This window comes from Molossus molossus, unplaced genomic scaffold, assembly GCF_014108415.1.
Source record: "Molossus molossus isolate mMolMol1 unplaced genomic scaffold, mMolMol1.p scaffold_m16_p_1, whole genome shotgun sequence".
NCBI classification, from domain to species: Eukaryota; Metazoa; Chordata; class Mammalia; order Chiroptera; family Molossidae; genus Molossus; species Molossus molossus.
Window position 1 is genome coordinate 101,592,982 of NW_023425344.1, and position 18,371 is coordinate 101,611,352.

At 39.0% G+C, this 18,371-nt stretch overlaps 1 protein-coding gene across 2 annotated transcripts in view; it reads left to right on the forward strand.

The window, feature by feature from the left end:
* YME1L1 (YME1 like 1 ATPase) overlaps positions 1-8,807 on the forward strand; it is a 61,840-nt gene extending 53,033 nt beyond the window's left edge. The window contains exons 13-19 of one of the 2 annotated variants that reach the window (XM_036261294.1): positions 1,112-1,224; positions 2,127-2,282; positions 3,112-3,263; positions 3,920-4,046; positions 4,139-4,212; positions 4,872-4,958; positions 8,425-8,807. In XM_036261294.1, the coding sequence (XP_036117187.1) occupies positions 1,112-1,224; positions 2,127-2,282; positions 3,112-3,263; positions 3,920-4,046; positions 4,139-4,212; positions 4,872-4,958; positions 8,425-8,568 (853 nt within the window). In that variant the 3' untranslated portion in view covers positions 8,569-8,807. Of the gene's footprint in view, positions 1-1,111; positions 1,225-2,126; positions 2,283-3,111; positions 3,264-3,903; positions 4,047-4,138; positions 4,213-4,871; positions 4,959-8,424 lie in introns of those variants that run through there. The other variant, XM_036261303.1, reaches the window with a different exon arrangement.
* Positions 8,808-18,371: the final 9,564 nt, after the last annotated feature.

Here is an 18,371-nt window from a genome sequence, read left to right on the forward strand (position 1 = left end):
TAACAGAGATGACGAGCCTGGGGCATATAGAGAGGAGGGGGAAAGGTGTGGGCATGCCCGGAGAATGTTGGTATTTACTTTAAATTTGGTGGTATGTGAATTATATCTCAGTAAAGCTGTTAAAAGAACCTTCTGCCAACTTATGTATCACAAAACCCTTTTTGGGTGGAGAGCAGTTTTTTTTGTTTTTGTTTTTGTTTTTTTTAAATTGATTTTAGAGAGGAAGGAAGAGAGAGAGAGAGAGAGATAGAAACATCTATGAGCGAGCACATTGATTGGCCACCTCCTGCATGCCCCCCACTGGGGAACAGGTCCACAACCTGGGCATGTGCCCTGACCAGGAATTGAACCCTCGACTACTGAGCCACACCAACAGGGCAGATGGAGAACATTCTTTAAAATAAATTTAGGCCCTGGCCACTTTGGCTCAGCGGTTAGAGTTGTCGGCCCACGGACCAAAGAGGCCTGGGTTTGGTTCCCGCTAAGGGCACGTACCTCGGTTGCAGTTTTCCCCAGGCCCCAATTGGGGTCATGTGGGTGGCAACCAGTTGATGTGTCTCTCTCACATTGATGTTTCTCTGTTTCTCTCTCTTTCTCCCTCTCTCCCTCTCGCTCTATCTGATGATAAATGCAAAAATGTCCTTGGGTGAGGATAATAATAATAATAAATTTAGTATAGTTTTAAATTTTTGTTGATTTTATTATAGAAGCTGTTCATATTTTTATTTGATCTAATAATTTGTCTGCCTGAGACAAATTATGGGATCAAATTTAACATTCTATACTTACGGCATTTAAGAAGGGTATGTAGTTCTCATAATAGAGTGCTATAGAATTATTCCCTAACTTGCACATTTTTGTTTCTGAGGGGTGTGTACTATCTATAGACACACACATATCTATGTATACCTTTCTTTTTTCTTCTGATTATTGAAATTTATTTGAGTCATATTTTATAAGGAACTATCTACATACTTATATTCAAAACTCCATCTAACCTTTGGTTACATTGTCTTTCCAACCTCTTCTTAATGTGGTCATCCTCTTTAACTTGATCTTCGATAGTTAGCTTACTAATTTTCTTTTGTTCTTTTTTGTATTGTTTCTTTAGCGCCTTAATTCGTCCTGGTCGTTTTGACATGCAGGTAACAGTTCCAAGGCCAGATGTAAGAGGTCGAACAGAAATTTTGAAATGGTATCTCAATAAAATAAAGTTTGATCAGTGTAAGTTTAATTCCATGATACAAACATTGTTATCTTCATAAAATGGAAATATGTCAATCCACCCTGTTTGTGGTTCTTACTTGAGCAATTTCTTAAAAGACCAGTTTCATTATATGTCTTCTTTTCTTCCATTCATATGTCCTTTTTTAAAAAAAGTCAATTTCATAATTAATGTATATCCAGGAGATTTTATCATTTTGAATTCTGATTCTAGTGAAGGTTTTCTTTTGAGTATTCAGATAGATAATACTTGAAGATGAATGTATGTATGTTTTTTAAGATGAATGTAAAATATAAAATAATAGACAAAGCATCTTTATATTATGAGCACAATGCCTCATGATATAGTCACTTTGGTGCCAAAGAAGTGGAAAGCCACCTGTAAAGCAAAACACATGGAAAGAAAAGATCATAAATCAACCTGAGTAATAAAAACAGCTATTAAAGCTACAGTACTTTCAAAGATATATCAGTAAATTCCTAAAACCAAATATGTTTCTCATAAAAGCTTTTATGTCCAAAGTATTTTAAGATGAAATGTAGAAAATAAAAATATCTATGAGTATGCTTTTTTGATTGGTCATTAGGCCAGTAATGATAGTAGTCATAATTGAATGTTTTAAAATTATCTGATAAGTCTACATTTCTTTATTTTTGACAAGGTTATTTAAATTTAAGAACTTTTTTGGTTCTAATGGCAATTTTAATGGCATATTTAATAGTAATTTTTGCTTTTTCCTTAGAATTTAATAAAGTAAGTTTGTTTTTTAGTTTTGTTAAGATAAATATTTTAAATTATAGTTCACGATGACTGTTTTCTTTCTTTTGAAATTTTATTTCTTTCTGAAAAATTTTCTGTTAGCTGTTTTGGGACATTAATGTATTGTGTTGTATCTATGTAGCTGTTGATCCAGAAATCATAGCTCGAGGTACTGTTGGCTTTTCTGGAGCAGAGTTGGAAAATCTTGTGAACCAAGCTGCTTTAAAGGCAGCTGTTGATGGAAAAGAAATGGTTACCATGAAAGAACTAGAGTTCTCCAAAGACAAAATTCTAATGGGTAGGTTTTCTTTTTTTCTCTAATACTCTTCCGGTATACTTATACTAGAGAATAAATTCTTCATTTTGAGAGGTTTTTAAAACAAAGGTAGCCCTGGCCAGTGTTCCTCAGTGGTTAGAGCTTTGGGCCCCACAAATGTGTGAGATTCACTGGGTTCGATATCCAGTTAAGGGCACATATCTGGGTTGCAGGTTTGATCCCCACCACAGTTGGGGTCGTGCAGAAGACAACCAATGGATGTCTTTCTTTCCCTCCCTCCTTTCTACTCTGTAAAAATCAATGGAAAAAGTATTCTTGGGTGAAGATTAATAATAAAATAAAAACAATGGTATAGGGACATGAAAATGTATGTTTGAACATAGGAAAACAATTTGGCCTCTAACAAACAGATTATATATTATATGATGGCACATTTTGGGGGGTCATGGTTGCCCATATTTTCACTCATGTCTAATATTGCTGAGGAAGTAATAGTTAATTTTATTCTTTTCAGTGTTTACTTTTTATTTTAAATCTTGAGTTGGGTTCAAAACAGGTTAACTATGACATTCTTTTAAATTAGAAGTGTATTATCTAGAAATAGGATTCAGCTTTCCCCTTTGCTGTAAGGAGTAAGATGATAGTTCTAACAATTTTGGTTTTCAGTTGACATTGTTGTCATTTGTATGTGTTGTGGAATTCTTATTTTTAAACTTTTACTTTGTTTAAAATATTTCTCAATGATACTAAATCATCTTGCTCTAAGAACAACTTTGAGGCAAATGGGTTTCATTCATTTAAATACATCTCTCTAATGGAGCATTTAAGCTGATTAAACTTTTGTCTTTAGGGCCTGAACGTAGAAGCGTGGAAATCGATAACAAAAACAAAACCATCACTGCATATCATGAATCTGGTCATGCTATCATTGCATATTACACTAAAGATGCAATGCCTATCAACAAAGCTACAATCATGCCACGAGGGCCAACCCTTGGACATGTGAGTATCATGTAGATTTTTTTTTGCTTTCAAATAATGCTTCCCAGAAGCCTATGTATGAAATTGCTGAAAAAATCACTTTAAAGGAACATTCAGGTTCTTCCTAAGTTTGCTGATACTTTAACTTCCTGAACCATCTTGAAATTAGAGACTTGTGAAATTTATCTTTTAATAAAGAATATCCTTAATATTTCAGATACTATACATTATAATATGAAATTTAATTCTGGATGACAGCCAAGTATAATTCTCAATTATGTAATTGCTTTTTCCCTCCAGAAAAGAAATTATGTACTGGTTCAGTAGTTTTTCTAAGATTTTTCTTATTGAGTACATGTTTTCTCATATTTTTCTAATTATAGACATTTTAAATACTTTTGTCAACAAAGTATAGAACAGACCTATCTACCTGTTATTTAAAAAATACAGCATTATCTACCTGTTATTTAAAAAATACATTTTGCTTTATAAAGAATTTTTTTATTTTATAAATTGCTGGTTCTGTCATCAGTCACCTGATGACCATCTCTGCTAGATGTTTTGGGCTTTCAGCATCATGGTATTAAGTCAGGTGAGAGAGCCCAATTATAATCCTGGTTATTAGCATAAGTGTTTCAAAGCTGTGTCTGAATTTATTCAGTGTTTCAACTGTCTAGGTGTCGCTCTTGCCTGAGAATGACAGATGGAATGAAACCAGATCTCAGCTGCTTGCACAGATGGATGTCAGTATGGGAGGAAGAGTGGCAGAGGAGCTTATATTTGGAACTGACCATATTACAACAGGTTGGCTGGAAAGAATGGCTTTAGTTCAAATTGTGTTTGTTGGTTTCAAGATATTTTAAAAAATGAGTTCTATGTTTATTTTTCAATTTTAGGTGCTTCCAGTGATTTTGATAATGCAACTAAAATAGCAAAGTGGATGGTTACCAAATTTGGAATGAGTGAAAAGGTATTGGTTAATTTTAATCTTCCTCATGTCTCAAATGATATGTGCCAAGTGTCTCCTTAGAGAGGGTACTTATTATAAATTGATAATATTTACTTTTCTCTGTCTCATTCCAAAGGGATTTGTCCTGGCTTGTTCTAAACTAACCCTTATTTTCTGAGTAATCAAATGTAGCATTCTGTTCAGTTCTAGCTGCTTGAATAGTAACAGTTATTACTTCATGAGTTAACCAAATGATAAGACAGTATCTTTATTCCTTTCTGTTCATGTGACATAAAAGACCTACTTACTGAGACGGCCTTAGTTGACCCATTACACGTACTTTACGTTCTTGCATTATTATTATGGTTTTATGAAGTAATTCTAATACTCTGAATTGTGGATTTCTGGACTCAGAATAGTTGCCAAGATTTTCTACGGAGGCACTCCCAAGCTTGCTTATGATTTTAAATCGTCTTGTTCACACTTTAGTTTTAGTGTTATACTTTCAGACAAATGATGAAATTTCTTTGCCTTTAAGGCCATTTTTATAGTGACTTTCTCATCCTCCCCCCCCCCCCCCATGGTATTTCTTTTATTGCATATAGGATAGTACTTCCTCTGTTAAATTTATTAGTGTTTTGTTTTTGTTTTCCTGTTGAATATCTTCCCATTTGATTTAGCTTGGAGTTATGACATACAGTGATACAGGGAAACTGAGTCCAGAAACGCAATCAGCTATTGAGCAAGAAATCAGAATCCTTCTGAAGGTAATGATCATATTTTTCTATGCTTTTTTATTTAGTCATAATGGGCCTAAATAGTTGGGTGCTTAACAAGTGATAACTGAAGGCATTTGCTGTTTAGAAATGTGACTGTATGTAATAAAGATAATAGGTGTACCATTGCAACCATGATTTAAATATTTTTTTAGAGAACCTCTGGTCATAGACTGGATCTTTATTTTATTCTGGCCATGGACTAAGAACAGTTTATATCAGTGATTATAAATGTTTAGCCATCCTTTATCTGCAAAACTGTATGAGGTATTAGAAAGGGGGATATTGATTATTGAGTCTTTATTGTTTTTCCATTCTGATACATATTATTCAACATGTCGTTATTTGCTTGTGCCTCACAGTGTGCATGTGCTGAGAATACAGAATAAGAAAAACAAAGGTCTTTTTTTTTTTGGTTAATCTGCACCTGAGGATGGAGATATATATATATGTGTATATATATATAATTTTTTTCTCTATTGATTTTAGAGAGAGAGGAAGGGAGAAGGAGAGATATAGAAACATCAGTGAGTGAGTACATCAATTGGCCACCTACTGCATGCCCCCTACTGGGGATTTGGCCCACAACCTGGGCATGTGCCCTGATTAGAAATCAAACCGGTGACCTCTTGGTGCATGGGTTGATGCTCAGCCACTGAGCCACACCAGGCAGGCCGAGGATATTTTTCCATTGATTTTTAGATAGAGTGGAAGGGGATGGAGGAAGAGAGAGAGAGAAACATCAGTGTGAGAGAGAGACATTGATTGATTGTCTCCTGCATGACCCTGACCAGGACAGGAGATCGAACCTGTCCTTGGCCATGTATTGAACCCAAGACCCCTGGTCCACAGGCTGACATTGTAACTGCTGAGCCAAACCAGCCAGGGCAAAACAAAGGTCATTTTGACTGCAGTGTCGAGTACAGATTAGGGTAAAAGAATATGTAAGAGTAGATTCAATGAGATCAGCTAGTAGGTACTGTGATAATCTTGTCATGGTATAATGGATGTTTGGATTAAAGTGGTGAAAAGTGGAAATTGTGAAACATGAGTCGGTTCAAGAGATACTGATGTAGTGGAATCAAATGTCTTTGTGATGTTTTGGTTCAGAGAGCAGCTAGTTAAATCTAAAAATATAATTTTTAAAAAAAAATTTCTGCCTCATGCAACTATAATTATTGTGTCATTAATTGAGTAAACACTGGTGGTGGCCTAAGACGGGGAAGGATGTGGATCATGAGTTCAGTCTCATACATGCTGAATTTGAGGTGCGTTAGTGAAGATTGGAGGTTGAGAGAGATGCGTGGGCCTGGAGCTAGTTCAGAGGCTGGATGTGTGTTCCATTTGGGCAGCATGAAGGTGGTCGTGGACGGAGAAGGAGACCGAGCTGAGTGCCAGAAGTATTTAGTGAATGACTCAGGTGGCACAGTGAGGGTGTTGGGCAAGGCTCTTGTCAAAGAGTATGAACTTCAATGGAATAGTGCCTGATGGAAGAGGCTGTGCAGTAATGGTCTGGAGGTGTGATGGGAACAAAGAGCTCACCTCTGCGCTGAGGTATCTGGGTGAGAGTGAATAAATAATTGGGGGCTTAGAAAAAGCAGTCTCCTCAGGACGGCCAGGTTTTTGATTAACTCAAAGGTGGTAGAAGAATGCTTTAGAGTAGTGAAGGATATGGGAAGTTTATGAAACGGAAAGGTTTAGAAGGTGTTTCAGAAGAAGTCTCTGACTTCCCAGAATCTTAATTTTCTTTCCATAGTTTACTGTTTTTGTTGTTCTGAGTCAATTATCTATGCTCTATTATTTCTAGAGCATCAGAAATACTCTTCCTTTTCTGTAATACTATTCTGAAACCTCAGAACAGAATGGCCAAAATCAGGTTCTTTCCTTCTGGAATGATAGCTTGGGAAGGCAGGTACTCTTTCTTCTAGATGACAAGTACATATTTACTAAGTGAAAATGATTACTGATAATAGCATTTTAGGTTCAAATGTAATCATTGCATTATGTTTATATGACCAGTGCTTCTTAGTGTTGGTAAATTCATTTTTACATTTTTTCCCAGTTTTATAAGGGCAAAAATAGAAGCAAATACTCAAATATTAGCAAAAACATTGAACAGACAAATGTGACACTGCCAAAAACGAACTGTTAGTAGTGCTGTTATTTTATGACCTAATAAACGTAATCCAAACTCACTTTTGGAAATACAATGAAAAGATTTAAGTGAGAAATTCAAGGTGGGTCTTAAAGAAAAATGTATAAACATCAAGGATCAGCTGTAATAATGCTGTTAGAGTTAGCAAAAATAGACAACTGAGTATATTACCCAGTAAGAAAATGGAATGGTAGATCTTATCTGACCATTCTAGATTAAATAAATTGGTGAAATCAAGAGGCAGAGGAGCAAATTTCCTTCTTTTAAAACTTATATTCTGATGTCTTTGTTCACAGGCCTTATTTAAAAATCAGACAAAGCCCAGCCGGTGTGGTTCAGTAGTTGAGCGTCAACCCATGCACCAAGAGGTCGCTGGTTCAATTTCTGGTCAGGGCACATGCAGGAAGTGGCCAGTCGACGTTCTCTCTCATCGATGTTTCCATCTCTCTCTTTTTCTCTCTTTCCTTTCCTCTCTAATATCAATAAAGAAAAAAAAATTTTTTAAATATATAAAAATCAGATAAGTACAAAGTATACTTTAAGTTTTTAAAGTAGCTTTTTATCTAAAGTAATCATTTCTTATGTGATAGATTTTGTGGTTAAAGATAAAACATTTGGAAAGTACAAAAGAGTTATTTTTGGGAACCACACTTTTAAATGTTTTTATCTGGCCCTGGCCAGTTTGGCTCAGCGGTTGGGCATCAGCCTGCAGACTAGAGAGTCCCGGGTTCAGTTCCCGCTAGGGGCACATACCACAAAAATAAATAAATAAATAAAAAAAATGTTTTTATCTGCCCTGGCTGGATAGCTTACTTGGTTAGAGCATGCATTGTTCTGATATGCCAAATTACAGGTTTGATCCCTGGTCAGGGCACATACAAGAATCAACCAATGTTCCTCCTGGAGTGGCTCAGTTGGTTGAACATCATCCTGCACACCAAAAGGTTGCATGTTCGATTCTTGGTTTAGGAACATAAGGAGGGCAACCGATCGGTGTTTCTCTCACAGGCCCATGTTTCTTTCTTTCTCTTTCCCTCCCTTTCTCTAAGCATGTCCTCTGGTGAGGATTAAAAAAGAAAAAAAGAAATCAACCAATGAATATATCAATAAGGGGAACAACAAATCAATGTTTCTCTCCTTTTCTCTCTAAAATCAATAATAAAATTTAAAAAATGCTTTTTCATAATTAGAAATGAATAGATTTTACATTTTTAGGGTTTGTAATGAGTTTTTTTTTTCTCATGTACAGTTTTTGCTTCTCCTAAGTTTTCTGCCTCTTACATATCTGCTTTTCTTTTTTAGGACTCATATGAACGAGCAAAACATATCTTGAAGACTCACGCAAAAGAGCATAAGAATCTAGCAGAAGCTTTATTGACATATGAGACTTTGGATGCCAAAGAAATTCAAATTGTTCTTGAGGGGAAGAAACTGGAATTGAGATGATAACTCTCTTGAAATGGGTACGTTGCTGATTTTCCTGCAAGAATATAAGTAGCATTGCAGTACTCTCCTTTGGCAACGCTTCTCTCCCATTCTTGACGTGATATCACTCAAGTGTGTGAAACTCTTTGTCAGCCTTTTATCACATTGATCTAATTTTGGTTATTCTCATGATGACACCTATTGTAAGTTAGTAATTCATAGTAACTGTGTTAAATAAAAAACTATCAGGACTAAAAACAGCTTGTTTGAGAAATGTCCATCAGTTATTAAGTTGCACATAAGTAATGATTTTATGGTTTGTTACTGTACTAGATGTGAATAAAATTGTGCCTTTAGCTCCTTGGAAGTGTTTTTACTTAGAAAAATGAAACTGTTGAAGAATTGTCCTTATTTCTAGGTAGTACCAATTGATCTTTGATAAAGAAATGATGCTATTTGGCTGCTAGTAAACCATATTTCTACATACATCAGTGGAAACTTCATTAAGATACACTTAATTATGCCCCAAATTGTCCATACATAAAATGGTTTTTAAAAAATCTTAAGAGTAGAGAATTGTAAATGTACAGGTAGAATCAGAATTTAAATGATTATAAACTTAAAAATGCAGCTTGTATTTTTGTGGTCTTTGTTTTTAACGTTATCACGCTAATGACATTTATTTCAGAGCGACAGTATTTTGTTAAATAAAAATGTAACGCTTCAATTTCTGAGCAACTATATAATTTTACTTGGTATTAAATGTAAAATTAGATAAAAAAAAAACAGTCCCCTTCAAAATGAACTTTTGAATTACCTTGTGTCAGAAATGGAAAATTGTGTTTGCTTTTCATTTAGATTTTATGAATATGAGCAGGTTGTTACAGGAATTACAGACGAATTTAACTCAACAGAAAATTATTTTAGAATATACTGTATTGGTTTTTATATTTAACCAAATTCTTGAAGTGATTTTATTAAAATTACCTACAGTTTTCTAATAACTTGTAAGAAGAAAGGCAGGTGTTTTTTCCCCCCAAACCGTGGGGAATGGTGGGGATGCGGGCTGAATAGGTGCCAGAGGTCGAGCTTCCTTATTCTAGTAGAGCTGACAGGCCCATGGAGGTGCAGGGAGCAAAGGACATCATTGCATGGCAGGGGTCAGGCTCCGGGCTCACAGTCTTCCAGTCCTCCACGGTGTGGAGGCCTCCAGATGGCACCAGGACCCAGGAACTGGGCGTGGCCTGTAAGCAGGGCAGGGCACCCAAGCTTTCAGGAACCTACAGGGGTGTGCAGAGGTTGGTTACCAACCCCAGCACTACACAGGGTGGGGGCGCCCATTGGAGGGCGGTCCCATACTCGCAGAGACTAACTACTTGGAGGCTGGCACAGCTGCCTGACACGCCACTGGTCCTGGGCGGTACCGGGGCCTGCGAGGCCGAGCCGGCTGTACCACCAGGGTGGAGATTGGCAGATCAGCCGAGCTCCTGCTTTGCCTGCAGGGCTGCCCCACCTGTAAGGCGGTGACCAAGACGCTGCGGGATCCGGGCACTGGAGCCCAAGGTGGGTGCGCGGGGGAGCTGGAGTCCAGGCTGGGCTGCGGGCTTTTTTGTGGGCCACAGGCCTGCCTCAGAGGTGGCTGCGGTGAAGCTGCCCTGCCGCATAGTGTCGCAGCCACCAGAGCAGGGCCAGCAGCCCAGGCGCTGTGCTCTGTAGGGGCGCCATTCGGGACACCCAGAGGCCTGGAGCAGATGCTCCCAAGAGGTCAGGGACAGGTGGGGGTGCTGGTGGCACCAGCTTTGCTCTTTCAGGTTACACGTTCTGCATCAGAGGGTCGTTTTCTTTTTTATTTCCTTTTTTCTGTGAAAATCTTGTTTTTCTGTGAATTGTCTTATATTTTAGTCTGTGTCCGTGGGTAGTACATATATGCATGTAAATTCTTTGGTTAATCTCTTCCTGTTTCTCCTTCCCTCTGAGGTTTCTTAGTCTGTTCCATGTTCCCATGCCTCTGTTTCTATTTTATTCATCAATTTGTTCTACTCATTAGATTCCACATAGGTGAGGTCATGTACTTGTCTTTCTTTGGCTTATTTCATTTAGCATAATACTCTCCTATGCTAGTTGCCATTTGTATATCTTTGGAGAAATATCTATTTAAATATATGACCCCCAACCTCTTAAGGAGTTGTTTTTCTTACGTGTTTTAAGAAATCATATATTATGAATACAAGTCCATTGGCAGCTGGATCTTGCCTTTTCAAAATCTAGTCTGGCAATCTTTCTGTTATTTGCATTGGGAGTGTAGTTCATTCGTATTTAATATTAATATAGCTGTTTTTAATATCAGCTGTTTTGCCATTTGTTTTTTGTGTTTTTCATAGCTGAGGAGGTCCCTGTGTTCCTCTTTTTTTACTGGTTGCTCTAGGGATGATATGCATCAACTTATCACAGTATACTTCAAAATAATACAAATTTAATTTTGGTAAAATGGATTAATTTTGTTCTAGTATCTCTTTGTGCTATTAATGTCATTTGTTTTATCTGCATATGTTAAAGCTCAACAATACAGTAATATAATTACTGCTTTATATAATCTTATATCCTCAGTCTTTGTCTATGTATTTTGTCTATATATAGAATAATACATGGTCAGATAGTTTTTTCATTATTCTCTTTTAATATGTTATCCCACCAGACCCCTGACATCTATTATTCTTGGTGAGAAGTCACCTGTTAATAAAATTTTTGGTCTCCTTTGGTGATAGGTTGTTTATCATGTTATTGTTATTGTTTTTTAATCTTTAATTTTTTAAAAATATTAAAAAAAATTTTTTTTAATTTAATTTTTTTCTTTTTAACCATTTTTTATTAATTTATTTTCTGTGGTTTATCTCTCCCTCACCACCCCCTCTTCTGGGGATTGTCAGTTTGTACCCCACTTCCACTCTTTTTAACCATTTTAAAAAATTTTAATTTTTTATTTTTAAACTTATCTTTATTGTTGAATGTATTACAGTTCTTCCCACTCACCCCCGCCTTCCCACTCCCTGCTCCTTTCCCCCATCTGTCTTCCCCACACGATTGTCTGTGTCCATTGGTTATGCGTACATGCATGTAAGTTCTTTGATTTATCTTTTCCGCTCCCCACCCCTTGAGGTTCGTCAGTCTAACAACCAATTTGTAATTCTTTTTTTTTAAATTAATTAATTTATTTTTGTTACAGATGTTTCTCCTTTTTCCCCCACTGATTCCTCCCTCCCCGCCCTCTCCCCAGCTTTGTTGTCCATGTCCGTTGTTCATGCATACATGCATATAAGTTCTGTGGTTTATCTTCCCTCCCCACCCCCCAATTTGTACTTCTTAATTCCTTTACCTTTTTCACCCATTCCCCCCAACACCCCTCCCATCTGGTAATCAAAAAGGTCTCAGTATCTATGTGTCTGTTTCTGTTCTGCTTGCACATTTTTGTAGATTCAGTTGTTGATAGATATGTATTGCCATTTTATTGTTCATATGTTTGTTCTTCAAGAAGATCTGTCAACATTTCATATAATAAGTTTGATGGTGATGAGCACCTTTTAGTTTTTTCTTGTCTCAGAAGCTCTTTATATGTCTATTGATTCTAAATGATAACTTTGCAAGATAGATGAATCTTGGTTGGGTAGGTCATTGCTATTTATCACTTTGACTATCTCTTGCCACTTCTATCTGGCCTGCCAATTTTCTTTTGAGAAATTGTCTGACAGTCTTATGGGAGCTCCCTTATAAGTAACTGACTGCTTTTCTCTTGCTGTTTTTAAGATTCTCTCTTTGTCTTTAACCTTTGGCATTTTGATGATGATGTATCTTGGTGGGGACCTCTTTGGGTTCACCTTTTTTGGGACTCTCTGTGCTTTCTGTATTCATATGTCTGTTTCCTTCACCAAGTTTGGAAAGTTTTCTGTCATTATTTCTTCAGATAGGTTTTCAATTTCTTGCTCTCTCTCTTCTCCTTCTGGCACCCCCATGATGTGAATGTCGACATGCTTGAAGTTGTCCCAGAAGTTCCTTACGCTGTCATCATTTTTTTGGATTCTTTGTTCTGATTGGGTGTTTTTTGCTACCTTATATTCCACATCGTTGGCTTCACCAACTCTACCATTGATTCCCTGTAAATTGTTCTTTATTTCAGTTAGCGCATCCTTCATTTCTGAGTGGTCCTTTTTTATGCTCTTGAGGTCCTCACTAAGTTCCTTGAAATTCTCACTGAGTTCCTTGTGCCTCCTTATAACCAGTGTTTTGAACTGTGCAACTGGTAGATTGCTTATCTCTGTTCCATTTAGTTCTTTTCTTGGAGTTTTGTTCTGTTCTTTCATTTGGGACATGTTTCTTTGTCTCCTTATTTTGGCTGCCTCCCTGTGTTTGTTTCTATGTATTAAATAGAGTTCCTACGTCTCCTAGGCATTCTAGGATAGCCTATTGTAATAGATATTCTGTAGGGTCCAGTGGCACAGCCTCCCTAGACACTCCAGTTGGGCCCTTGAGGTGCACCCCTTGTGTGGACTGTCCACTCTACTATTGTAATTGAGTATTGATTGCTGTTGGCACATCAGTGGGAGAGATTTATTTAGGCTGATCAGCTGCAAGGACTGGCTGAGCCCACTGACCACTGACCTCTGACTTCCTTGGATGATCAGCTGTGCAGGGCCCACCACATAGAGCAAGACTTACTTCAGCAGTGCTCTGGTACCCACTGAGTCCACTCTTTGAGTGTGTTGCTTGTGGAAGTGGTTGGGTGGTAGCTCTTTGCAGTGTTCTGAAGCTGTCTACTGGGTCGGAAGCTGTCCACTGGGTGTGCTGGCTCTGTGGCAGGGTCAGCCACTGCCTGTGTTCTACCCGGGGCCTAAGCTACAAAGCGATCTACAGATGGCTGCTTCTTGTGCTGGTCTTGGAGGTGCCCAGGCAAAGCCAAGCTGTGAACCAAGGCTGGCTGCTTCTAGTGCCAGGCCTGGGACCAGGTAGCTAGAGTTATGGGGCTCACTGACACCAGATGCTGTTTGTTTGAGAGAATTTAGAAAAGTCTGAAGCAAGACAGGACAATCCTATGTTAAAGACACTGGAAACAGCTTTGGTGGGCCTGAAAATTGTGTAGGGTAGGGCCTCGGAATAACCAGAGTGGGGCAAACAGGGTGAGACAGGTTTCTGGAGTCCAGGTATGGAGCTCGTCTGCCTGCCCCATGGGGGAAGGGCTCACCAAAGGAACAACAGCTTCCACCAGGAGAAAGCTGCCTCTCCAGCTCTCTCCCCAGTGCCAAACAACTCAGTTCTTCTCATTATGTCTCTGGTGCCTTTCAAGCTGCCTTCAGCATGCTGGAGCCTGGAGGGAGTGGGTCCGAGAAAGTCCGCGCATGGGTCCTTTAAGAGAAACTGCCTGGGCCCTGGCTGGTTTGGTTCAGCGTTTAGAGCGGTGGCCTGCAGACCAGAGAAACTGTCTGGGACTATAGCAACCTCGCCTTTCCTCAGCATCAGCCTCCCTCAGCCTCAATTCCCGCTGGTTTTTACAGCCAGCCAGAAGTTATGGAGACTTCTCTTCCTGGCACTGGAACCCGGGGGGTGGGGGGATTGCTGGTGTGGGACTAGCCTGCCTGGGCCTCTGCCCCTCCTACCAGTCTTGATGTGGCTTCTTTAATTTCAGTTGTAGGACTTCCATTCAGCTGGATTTCAGGCAGTTCTAAATGATGGTTCTGTGATTTAGTTGTAATTTTGATGTGGTTGTGGGAGGAAATGAGTACCACCATCTTGACCTGAAATGTGTTGTTGTTGTTGCAACTTTTATTAAATTTTTTTTGTTATAGATGTTTCTCCTTTTTCTTCCACTGACACCCCCCTCCCCATTCCTGCCCCCCAGCATAGTTGTTTATGTCCATTGGTTATGCATACATGCATATAAGTTCTGAGGTTTGTCAGTCTGTACCCTACTTCTATGTCTCCGGATCTGTTTTGTTCATCAACTTGTATTATTCATTATATACCACAAATAAAGTGAGGTCACATGATATTTGTTTTTGGCTTATTTTGCTTAGGGTAATACTCTCCAGGGCCCTCCATGTTCTCTAAGGATAAGGTATCTTTTTTTCTTACAGCTAAATAGTATTCCATTGTTTGTATGTACCACAGCTTTATTATTTACTCATCTATTGATGGACACCTGGGCTGTTTCCAGATGTTAGCAATTGTAAATAGTGCTGCTATAAACATAGGGGTACATCTGTTCTTTCTGATTGGTGGTTTAGGCTTCTTAGGATATATTCCTAGAAGTGGGATCACTGGGTCAAATGCCAGTTCAATTTTTAATTTTTAGAGGGAACACCATATTATTTTCCATAGTGGCTGCACCAGCCTGCATTCCCACCAGCATTGGACTAGAGTCCCCTTTTTATCCACACCCTGGCCAGCCCTTGTTTGATGATTTGTTGATGGCAGCCATTCTGACAGGTGTGAGGTGATACCTCATTGTTGTTTTAATTAGCATCTCTCTGATGATTGGAGTATTTTTTTTAATCTTTATTGTTGAATGTAGACTGTATTACAGATGTTCCTCATTTTTCCCCCATTGACCCCCTCCTCCCCACTCCCGCCCCCCTCCCGCCTTTTCCCACACTATTGTCTGTCTCCATTGGTTATGCATATGAGTTCTTTGGTTTATTTCTTCCCACACCCCAACCCCTTTCCCTTTGAGGTTTGTCAGTCTAGCAATGAATTTTCACTTCTTAATCCCTTCACCTTTTTCACCCATTCCCCCAACCCCCCTCCCATCTGGCAACCAACAAAATGTTCTCTGTATCTATGAGAATGTTTCTGTTCTGCCTGTTCATTTTGTTTGTAGATTCCATTGTTGATAGATATGAATCCATTGCCATTTTGTTTGTTCATATATTTTATCTTTTTCTTCAAAAAGACCCTTCATCATTTCATATAATAACGGTTTGGTGGTGATGAACGCCTTTAACTTTTTTTTTTTTGTCAGGTAAACTCTTTATATGGCCATCGATTCTAAATGACAGCTTTGCAGGATAGAGTAATCTTGGTTGTAGGTTCTTGGTTTTCATCACTCTGAATATTTCTTGCCACTTCCTTCTGGCCTGCAAAATTTCTTTTGAGAAATCAGCTGACAGCCTTATGGGAACTCCCATGTAGGTAACTAGCTGCCTTTCTCGTGCTGCTTTTAAGATTCTCTCTTTGCCCTGGCCGGTTTGGCTCAGTAGTTAGAGTGTCAACCTGTGATTGAGAGAGACCCGGGTTCCGTTCTTGCTAAGGGCATGTACTTCAGTTGCAGTTTGTCCCCGGCCCTGGTTGGTCATGCGGGTGGCAACCACTCGATGTGTCCCTTTCACATCGATGTTTCTTTCTCTCTCTCCCTCCCACTCTGTTTGAACAAAATATGGAAAAATGTCCTCGGGTGAGGATAAAAAAAAAAGATTCTCTCTTTGTCTTGAACCTTTTGCATTTTGATGATGATGACTCTTGGTGTGGGCCTCTTGGTGTTCATTTTATTTCGGACTCTCTGTATTTCCTGGACTTGTATGTCTGTTTCCTTCACCAAGTTAAGAAAGTTTTCTGCCATTATTGTTTTAAACAGGTTTTCCATTTCTTGTTCTCGCTCTTCTCCTTCTGGCAGCCCCAAGATGCGAATGTTGGCACGCTTAAAGTTGTCCCAAAGGCTCCTTACACTATCCTCATTTTTTTGGATTCTTTTTTCTTTTTTGCTGTTCTGATTGGGCGTTTTTTACTTCCTTATATTCTAAATTGATGGTTTGCTTCTTGGATTTACATACTCTATTGAATCTGTATAAATTATTCTTTATTTTAGTTAATGCCTCCTTCATTTCTGACTGTGCATTCATCATTCCTGACTGGTTCTTTTTTATGCTCTTGAGGCCCTCACTAAGTTCACTGAGGTTCTCACTAAGTTCATTGAGCATCCTTATAAGCAATATTTTGAACTCAGGATCTATTAAGTTGCTTATCGCCATTTCGCTTAGTTCTTTTCTTGGGGTTTTGTTCTGTTCTTTCATTTGGGACCTGTTTCTTTGTCTCCTCATTTTGGCTGCCTCCCTGTGTTTGTTTCTGTGTATTACTTAACAAGCGGTGCGGGGCTATCTGAGACCAGATGCTGCTTGTTTGAAAGAATTTAGGAAAACCTGAAGTTGGATCCAAGATAGGACAATCCTATGGGTAAGTAAATGGCAGCAGCTGGGTGGGCCTGAAAGATGTGTGGGGCGGGGCCTCAGGGAGTCACCAGGGCGGGGCTACCAGTGTGAGCTATGTTACTGGAGTCCCTGATATGGTGACTGTCTGCTGCCCCAGGGAAGGGCTCACCAAAGGAACAAAAGCCTCTGACAGCACATTTGTCCCGAAGAAAGCCCCCTCTCCAGCCCTCGCTCCAGTGCCAAACAGCTCAGTTCTTCCCTGTGTGTCTCTGGCGCCCCTCGAGCTGCCTCCCCTCCAAGCTTAGAGGGAGAGAGTCTGATAAGTCCATGAGTGGGTCCTTTAAGGAGCTGCCTGGGGCTCCAGCTGTGTCAGCTTCCCTGAGCGTCAGCTCCCACTGGTTATTCCAGCCAGAAGTTATGGGGACTTTTCTTCCTGGCACTGGAACCCTGAGCGGGGCACCTGGTGTGGGACGGGGACCCCTCAGTCCTCAGGAAGAACCTTCCCTGCCATGGTATCCTCCTGATTTTTATTCGCCTCACATGGTGTGGGACCAGCCCGTTACACCTACGCCCCTTGCGCCTCTGCCCCTCCTACCAGTCTAGATGTTGCTGGTGCTTTAATTTCATAGTTGTAGGACTTTCATTCAGCTTGATTTCAGGCGGTTTTGAACGATGGTTGTTCTGTAGTTTAGTTGTAACTTTGATGTGGTTGTGGGAGGACGCAATACCGCGTTTACCTACGCAGCCATCTTAACCGGAAGTCTCAGATCCAGTTTTTAAAAAATTAGAGATCCATGTCCTCTTTAAAGAACAGATAATTGACACTTTTTGGTCACAGAACCCTATTCTATTCTTAAAAATATTTGAGGACCTCAGAAATGTTTTGCTTGTGTGGGTGATAAATATCAATATTTACCATACTAGAAATTAAAACAAAAAAAAATTTAAAAATTAATTCACTTAAAAATAACAATAACATTACATATTAAAACAAATACTAAATTATTGTGAATAATGATGTTTTTAAAAAATTTAGGGAGTGGCATTTTTTTACATTAACACAACCTCTTTAATGTCTAACCTAAATAAATCTGGATTTTCATATCTGCTTCTATATCCAATCCGTTGTAATATGTAATTTTGTTTGATGTATGTAAAGAAACTCTTGCTTCACATAGATATGTAGTTGGAAAAGAGAAGAAAATCTTAATGAGATAACTGTGGACATTGTTCGATACTATACCCAAACATGTCAAGTGGTAGTTGTCTAAAAGTTACTTGCAATGTGCAATCTAAAAACATGTTCATAAAGTTTTTATATCATTACATTGAAAATCCGCCCTGGCCGGTTTGGTTCAGCGGTTAGAGCGTTGGCCTGCGGTCCTGAGAGACCCGGGTTCGGTTCCCGCTAAGGGCACGTACCTCGGTTGCAGTTTGTCCCCGGCCCTGGTCGGTTGTGCGGGTGGCAACCGCTCGATGTGTCCCTTCACATCGATGTTTCTCTCTCTCTCTGTTCCTCTCTCTCCCTCCCACTCTACCTGAACAAAAAATGGAAAAATGTCCTCGGGTGAGGATTAAAAAAAAAAAAGAAAATCCATTGGTCTTTTTCGAACTTTGAAAGGATCTTTTACTCAT